The 8,166-nt window shown below is 32.1% G+C and overlaps 1 protein-coding gene across 1 annotated transcript; it reads left to right on the top strand.

Moving 5' to 3' along the window:
- Positions 1 to 2,327: 2,327 nt before the first annotated feature.
- LOC142522746 (putative cyclin-D6-1) lies at positions 2,328 to 3,873 on the top strand. The gene is made up of 6 exons (XM_075626278.1): positions 2,328 to 2,592; positions 2,686 to 2,772; positions 2,854 to 2,955; positions 3,081 to 3,282; positions 3,369 to 3,499; positions 3,638 to 3,873. Exons 1-6 carry the CDS (start codon positions 2,434 to 2,436, stop codon positions 3,773 to 3,775), a joined length of 819 nt encoding a protein of 272 aa, XP_075482393.1. The 5' UTR covers positions 2,328 to 2,433; the 3' UTR covers positions 3,776 to 3,873.
- The last annotated feature ends 4,293 nt before the right edge of the window (positions 3,874 to 8,166 follow it).

Raw genomic sequence — 8,166 nt, 5'->3', positions numbered from 1 at the left:
TATCAAGTTCTGTAATGTTCGGCGGCATGTATGTATATATATGGTTCAAACACAATTTCTTGGTGGCGTTAACGATTGGGATCGAAACCTAAAGGAAGTGTTTTGTTGTTTGGTGTGTAAAAATGCTCCCGGCCTGCAAATACGGCAGATCGAACCTATTGTGATGGCAGGACGAGATGAATCTATTAAAGAGAATATTTAACAAAATGACATTTGTTTGACCATGAATTTGAATTTAATATTTGTTCGGTCTTTATTATTAATATTTTTTATGTTTGAAGATCATTTTTACAAACAAAATTTTGGGAAAAAATCACAATTCAAAAAGAATATTTGATCTAACTCTCTCCTCCTCGATGGTCCATTCTTGGGAGCGACTGCGGTGTCACATGACACAAGTGAACGTCATTTTTTTTATAATATATAATATTATAACCGATTAACATATGTCAAGAACCACCATTTAGTCATAATATTATATGTGAGCTATGAATTAATTTAAAGATAGGAAAGCGAGAAAGTAAAAGCGAAAGATATTGGAGTTTCATCGAGTACAAGTGGAATTGTAAATGAGGTGCAAGGCTTTCTCTTGTATCAATGAAAAGCTAGTGTAGTGAATCCTTTCGCATGCAAGATTAAAGAGACAACAGCATAATCTCAACATCGAAGCAAAGAATATGTGAAAAAAGGGTGACATACCAAAGTGTAAAATTTCCTATTAGTTGGGTGTGTAACACTAACTAAAAGAGAAAAATTAATATTTGGTTCTCTTCTTTTGGCCAACCCCATAAAGCCAAGTCTTGTTCTGTGTGTGTGTGTGTTGACATCCGCATGCCAAGAACAAAATCATTGTTACGGAGTAAAGTTTCCACACACTTTGACAAAAAGAGTGTAAATTAAAGATGTATACTTCTATACATTATCAGGTAGGATGGAGCTCTATTGCGCGAAACATGTACCCATTACGACATATATAAGTTAACTCCGATCATGTTATGCAAGGACGTGACGCACATTTTGGCATAACATATATAGACTTAATTAAAACTAAAAAGCGCGCAACTGGAATGCATGTTTCATGCATGCACGTACCTCTTGCTTTTCAAAAGGCATCTTCCACACTATGTTTGCCAATCGATCCGAGAAATATAATACTTGTGATCATCTGACTGCGTTCTCTGCAATTTCAGCTATTATAATGTTTGGGTCGGACTAGTTCAATGCTAGAAGGTATCTATTATCGCTTGGTAGCATGGCCAGGTCGGATTCGATCACGCCAGTAAAACATTTGGCCAGATTCTACCAGTCTACGATAGAAAACTTTATAAGTAATATATACTAATACTAGCAACATGTGTGTGACACACGTAATGCGTGTGGCGAAGTATTTTGTTTTTTAAAAAATTAAATCGTAAAAATATTTAAACTAAACATAAACATATCGATATATACGGATATCTTAACTATGACAAGTGTTAATTATTTCCCCATCAACATAACATACATATATGACAAAAATATATATAATTTAGTTTTTTTACTATTATTGAAAAGATGGTCGATCCACGTATCTCACAACCGTGTATTGAAAACCATTGCTAAATTTATGTCTAACTGTATATTCAAATGAAAATGATGATACGACACAGATAAATCAAGGCATTTATTGCAGTCACATGTGTGACACAGAAGAATGTTGTCAGGTACAGACAATTAATTTAAATAAAATCCAGAGAGAAACTCCTTCTCCACTCTCTCATTGGTCATTACCATGTGACATCTACTCCCTCCTTTACTACCTTCGATTAATACGATAAAAGAAATAGATTATAAAATAATCATTTTAGAAAGTTCTTTCAAAAAAAAAAAAAAAAAATCAATGCCTAACCAACATATAAAGGGTTAATTGTTGATTCTACCTAGCATAGCATATATGTTCGGGACATTGAGATCTCAATGTTTGAGTCGTTGAAGATCAAATCTATAATCAGTTATGTTTAATATCTAAAAGTTTAAACGATAAGAGTAAGTCTTTTTTGCGACGGTCTCACGAATATTTATATGTGAGACGGGTGAACTCTACCGATATTCACAATAAAAAGTAATACTCTTAATATAAAAAGTAATAATTTTCATGAATGACCCAAATAAAATATTTGTCTCATAAAATACGACCATCGAGTGAGACCGTCTCAAATAAATTTTTGCTAAACAGGATAATTCGACCTAGCATATTTGGGACCATGGGATCTCAATGATCGTTTCACAATATTATAAAGAAAAAGTTCATAATCACTCGTATTTATGGACTCGGGTCCAACTTTATCGCTAACAATGGATTCGCCTGAATAAACAGGGGACGTCAAGAGTTGTTCATCCACACACACTATAAATGTTCTTTCCTCTTTACTCAAATTTACACAAAATATAAAAATGGAGCTGGATCTTAAGAATCCATTGACAATCCAGCAATACGACGGTGTTCCGTCGCTCTTCGCCAATGAGTCCGAACACATGCCCTGTCTGATCGCCTTCCAATCCTCCGAATCAAGATTTACAATTCGCAGCCGTGCTCTCGCTCTCATATCTCACGTAAGTTTTTAGCTATTGGAATTTGATTTTTTTTTTGTTGATTTCATTTGTTGGTGAAGTTTGCTTCGTCTGGTGGTGGTGGTGTTTCTGCAGGCGAAATTCTCATATAATTTAGATCCATGGTTAGTATACCTAGCTGTGAGTTACATCGACCGGTTCATATCTAAACATGAAATTCTGGTAAATTTCGTGTTTCGAAGATTAATGCATTTTCAGTACCGAGTTTTGTGATTAATCGTGTCGGGAACTGATGTGAATCAGGAGAAAAGGCCATGGGTTTCGCACATTTTGGTTGTTGCATGCCTTTCACTTGCTGCGAAAATGAGGAACTCTGATTTATCAGCTATCCTCGCCGATTTATCGGTAATATTACCAATTTACACACTATAATAGCTTCTCGTACACTGGTTCGATAAATTTGTTGAAGCTAGCTTTTTAGAATATGGATTACGTTGATGGTGGTATGTCTACTCTCGTGAAATTAACAGAGGGAAGAAGGCTTCGAGTTTGATTCACGATCGGTTCAAAGAATGGAAACTATTATTTTAGCGACTCTGCAATGGAGGATGCGATCCATCACTCCTTTCTCCTTACTTCGATATTTCATTTCCTTTTTCGAGATCGAAGACTCGTCGTTAACTCAAGCTCTCACACACAGAGCTTCAGATATCATTTTCGACGTTCAACATGGTATTTCTCTTTAAATTATCAGATTTTTTCATGCACAAATTTGCTTATTTTTCCATGCTTAATGGTTTCTATTTTACAAATTGCAGTGTTGAAGATTTCAGAGCACAATCCCTCGACAACTGCAGCTTCAGCTCTTCTCTGCGCCATTCAGGACTTGATGCCGCAGAGTTTTTCTTCTTCCTTATCCGCGATTTCTTCATGCGAATATTTGGAGAAAGTAAGCAGAATACTATAAAGTTTTCACTGTTTCATTTAAACTTTCACTCCAAATATTCTTCAAACAGTTCTGTATTTCGAAGCTCAATAAATTATTTATTTTATCATTTGATTGATTCTGTTGTCATAATTATCACAGGATAGACTGTTGGAATGCTTGGGTTTGATGCGGGAGATAGCGACGGTGGGCTGTGAGCCAAGTCCTCACACAACGGTGAGTTCTACTTCGACACCAACAAGTGTCTTTCCAAAGGATGCGCAGCAATTGATAATTTAATATGCCCATTGTGTCGTATATATTTCTCTTTTAAAGTTAAGTTTTACTAAACCTTTATATTTCTCTTTTAAAGTTAAGTTTTCCTAAACCTTGCTTTGCTTGTCAAATTATACATAGTTTGATATGAATAATAATACATCAATTGATTATATATTTTGTTTCATTAATTAATGTTTGAGGTAAAAATTTGTGTGAGACGGTCTCATCGATCGTATTTTATGAGATCGATCTCTTATTTGGGTCATTCATGAAAAAGTATTACTTTTTATGCTAAGAGTATTTTTTTAATTATGAATATCGGTAGGGTTGACCTGTCTCACAGACAAAGATTCGTGATATCATCTCACGTGAGACCTACTCAATGTTTGATTCAAGTTCTATAATTTATTAGAATTGTAAATCATTATGGTATCTTATATTTTATCGCCTAATCATTCGAACCAAACGATATAAGATATAAATAATTCCTATTCATTGACGAGTATTTCGAACCATTTTAGGAATACTTACTTGTATTTAAAAACATCACTTTTTTTTTTTTTTTTGCGAAATTGTTTTGAAAGGAATTTGGAAGACTAATATTATATCATTAAATGACTTTTGAAATTTATGATCGAATGTTTATATATTATGTATATAAAAAAATTAAAATGATGCTCGCTTGGTTTAACTGGATTGCACCTTGCATAGAACCAAATATCATTCGATACAACTGGGCCGACGTCGTTGGTGGCCAAAAACCCCAAGTCCAATCCGTTTAAATTTTGGAATACCAATAGTCCGATAATCGCCCCGCTATGTTCGAATCCAAACTCATAATCGGACGGTCATCAAAGTTAACGAGTTAGACCCATCATACCTTTCAAATAATTTCAATTTTGTTGATGCAGTGAATCACTCAAATGCAACAAGAAGTTTCTATCTCGAACTGGGATGAATCAACCGAGTGATTGAAAAATTCCGCAAACCAGAATGAAAGAAAGAGCATCAACAAGATATTTACGTGGTTTGATCTTTTGAGATCCACATCAATGCATGACCGATCTAAACAATTTTTGAGTTTGACTCTAAATTTAAAAAGAGCATGACACATAACAACTCTTTTGAATTAAATCCATATATTAAATACGATATAAAAATGTAAAAATGTGCAATATTCAAGGCATTTTTAGTATAATTAAGCAATAAGATCAAACATATACAAAATATCACTAAAAACCAACCCCTCTTATAGTTGTAGAGCTAAAACTTTTAATCAAATTGTTCAAAAATTTCTCAATTGATATAGTCAATCTATTTAATTTTTTCTCCTGACATTGTTGATTGGAGAAAATGCTTGTTACCTAAATTCCTATACGACACAACACATGCCAAACACATAATTCTACTCGAAAACTAGCGTAAATTTTATAAGTTAAAAACAACGATACTATACGTGTAAAATTACCCTTATGAGCAATCACTCCCCATTTTGAGACTAATGCAAGGATGACTGACGAAGCAAGATGGCCTCTGACATTACTTAAAAAAGTAATGTCAGAGCATAACTCACTACTTATGTTGAGAGCGTGATGCAGTCCAAATTCGCTGGCAACAACCTTTGGGTGAACGATTAACTCCAAGAAATTGAAATATTGAGGGTGAGTTGGAGAATGAACAGCACACGAGGAAGAAAGGAGACAATGTTTGAATAACATTCACTATCCTCCAAATGTTTGCGAGTGAAGTATTTATTTATAGGTAATCACAATCAACATCCACGATTTGTTACATATAAACTTTCGTAAAGTTGGAAGAATTACATTAGCGGGATCAACCAAACCTCCATTGACAGTCGATTCGAGTCATATCTAGACGAGTTGGAGAAGATAGCTCCTTAGAAATTGCACAAGAACAAGAACTGATATCATCGTTTATAATGTGAATTTAAAGTCTCTAATTTATTAACCTTTTGTACAATGCAGATGTGGAGAAGGCTACTTGAGCTGATGATTGTTTTGTGTTTTGTGAAGTCTGATCAGTTTGTTGAAGATCGAGTCTCTTTCTTTTGTTTGTGATTTGCATTACTTTCTGAGTAAGGGTTCAAATCCAATCTTCAAGTTTTATTGCTATCTTTATCCTTTGAGGATGGAATAAACTTTGTTTTGTATTGCTACCGGGATCCAGTTGGGAAGCGAGTAATGCATTCTAAATGTGAACCTGACCTTTGTTAAAAAACACTATTCTCTCGATATGAGGTACGCAGCAGAGCTTAGCCACTCTCAAACAGTTTGGTCGAAACTTGATCGAGCTTAGACCAAGTTCGATTAGAGAGTTAGGCTCAACTTTTTCTTTGCTTGATAAGGGGCGGAGTCGCGATTTTCATTATGTGTTAGACACTAATAGGTTCAGTTAATATTGAACCGAATTTTCTAAAATCGAATTAACCGAACTTTTTTTCGACAAACTGAACCGACCGAATTCTACTACAAAAACCTAACAACCAAATCGAAAAAATCGATTATTTCAGTCAGTAACACAATTAACCAAAATTTTAGAATTTTTGTTAAAATAATCACGTTTTAAATAAAAAAATGCAATATCAAAATTGGATTAAATAAATTTAAATTTTATTTATTAAAAAAATATTTTTAAGTATAGTATTATTGTCTAATAAATTTTATTAAAAACGTAATATTTATATCCTTATAAACTTTATTAAAAAATTTAATAATATTGATTTTATTTATAAAAGTTTAGTTTGTTAAGTTAATCGAAGTTATATATTACAAACTGAAATAGAACCGAACTAACATATATATTAAAAAATTTAAACCGAACTTCCGAATAAACCGAATGTAGGACCACACGCTTGCCGCTTTACCAAAAACTATAGCTGGTGGTAATGGCATAACTCGGATATTTTAAACTGCACAACTCCCCAAGCGTCATGGTTCAATCGTTTAACTAGTAAGGACAATTATTGCACCTCAACACCGAGCCGAATTTCTGAATTAATTCATTTCGGTCTTTTATTTTGGTTGAAATCGATATTTTGTTCACTCATAGACTGTAATTGATGTTTTCTCGTTATTTGTTAATATATGCTCTTTTAGTTTAAAAATAACTTAACAGCTTTTATTTTCTTCATTCTCTGTGTTACTTAACTAAAAAAATTCAATATTCCCAAAATTTTATAACAAAGAATTATTTTTCAAATTTCATACTTATTCAATTTTCGGTTATTATAAATAGAAAAATCACAAAACAAGCCCAATAATAATTGTACATCAATAATCATCAAATATTTCAACCAATCATCAAATATTTCAACCAATTGATTATTATTCCAAATCTGCAACAATAGATTTTAGGGTAAAAATTCAAACTCCAAAATTCATATACATCATGAGACAGTATTATTGCAACTCGAATAATGACAACTAAATATTCAATATAATTTTAGAGTCGTTGAATTTTTATCTCAATGTTGCATAATTTCATAACATACAACAATAAACCAATCAATACACAGTAATGAATTATGATTTGTCAGAGTTGTTTTATTTTTAATTTTTAAACATGAGACTGAAAAAATAAAAAATAAAATTGATAAAACATTTGTTCTATTTTTAATATAAGATGAAAAAAATTAAAATTTAAAAATACTAATTTTTTTTTGAAAAAAAATAGATGGGGCCGGAGCCCACCCTAGCCTGAGGATGGCTTACATATCAAGAAACATCGCATAAAATATTTTTCTTCTTTTATGTTGTTTTGGTTAGTTCAAAAGTTTTTTCTATAACTTTCTAAAATACTATTTTGATGATTTTGTATTCCATTGGGAAAAAAAACTCATAAGATATACAAATTTTTAGTTTATGAAATGTATTTTAATAAATACATCTTCACACTGCATACTTCTTGTCCCATATATAGTTCGAGATTGGCCTCGTGAATGAATGAGTCATATGTTCTTGTGACGTCACCACTCAATCAAAGAAAAAGTCGCCAAACCTGTTTCTTAATAAATTGTTTTACTGTTTTGTATTATATAAATAATATATTAGAATGTGAATTTATATACCATCACCTTTTTTTTTTTGGCATTCATCATGAATAAAATATATTTTTTTATTTTATTTTAAAGATGTTTTATCTATTGTTGATTTATGAATTTACAATTTCAGATAATTATATTAGAATTAAAATTATAAAGTTCAGAAGTCAGATTTCGATATTTAGCAGTTTGAGACCTTACAATTCTCATGCAACAGTTTCTCATTTCAAATATATTATTTGTATACTAAATTTTTCATAATAATTTTGCATGACAATAAATTACATATGCCTCATTAAATCCGCAGATATATAGATATAGATATAGATACGATGAAGAAATAACATCGTCA

The sequence above is a fragment of the Primulina tabacum genome, chromosome 13, assembly GCF_025594145.1.
Source record: "Primulina tabacum isolate GXHZ01 chromosome 13, ASM2559414v2, whole genome shotgun sequence".
NCBI classification, from domain to species: Eukaryota; Viridiplantae; Streptophyta; class Magnoliopsida; order Lamiales; family Gesneriaceae; genus Primulina; species Primulina tabacum.
The sequence above is the reverse complement of the archived record's forward strand: the minus strand, read 5'-3'. Positions and strand labels throughout refer to the sequence as shown.

Coding starts and splice junctions, on each gene's coding strand:
- LOC142522746 (XM_075626278.1), top strand. CDS start 2,434: ATGGAGCTGGATCTTAAGAATCCATTGACAATCCAGCAATACGACGGT. Junction 2,593..2,685: donor CTCTCGCTCTCATATCTCAC/GTAAGTTTTTAG, acceptor GTGTTTCTGCAG/GCGAAATTCTCATATAATTT. Junction 3,500..3,637: donor CATGCGAATATTTGGAGAAA/GTAAGCAGAATA, acceptor TAATTATCACAG/GATAGACTGTTGGAATGCTT.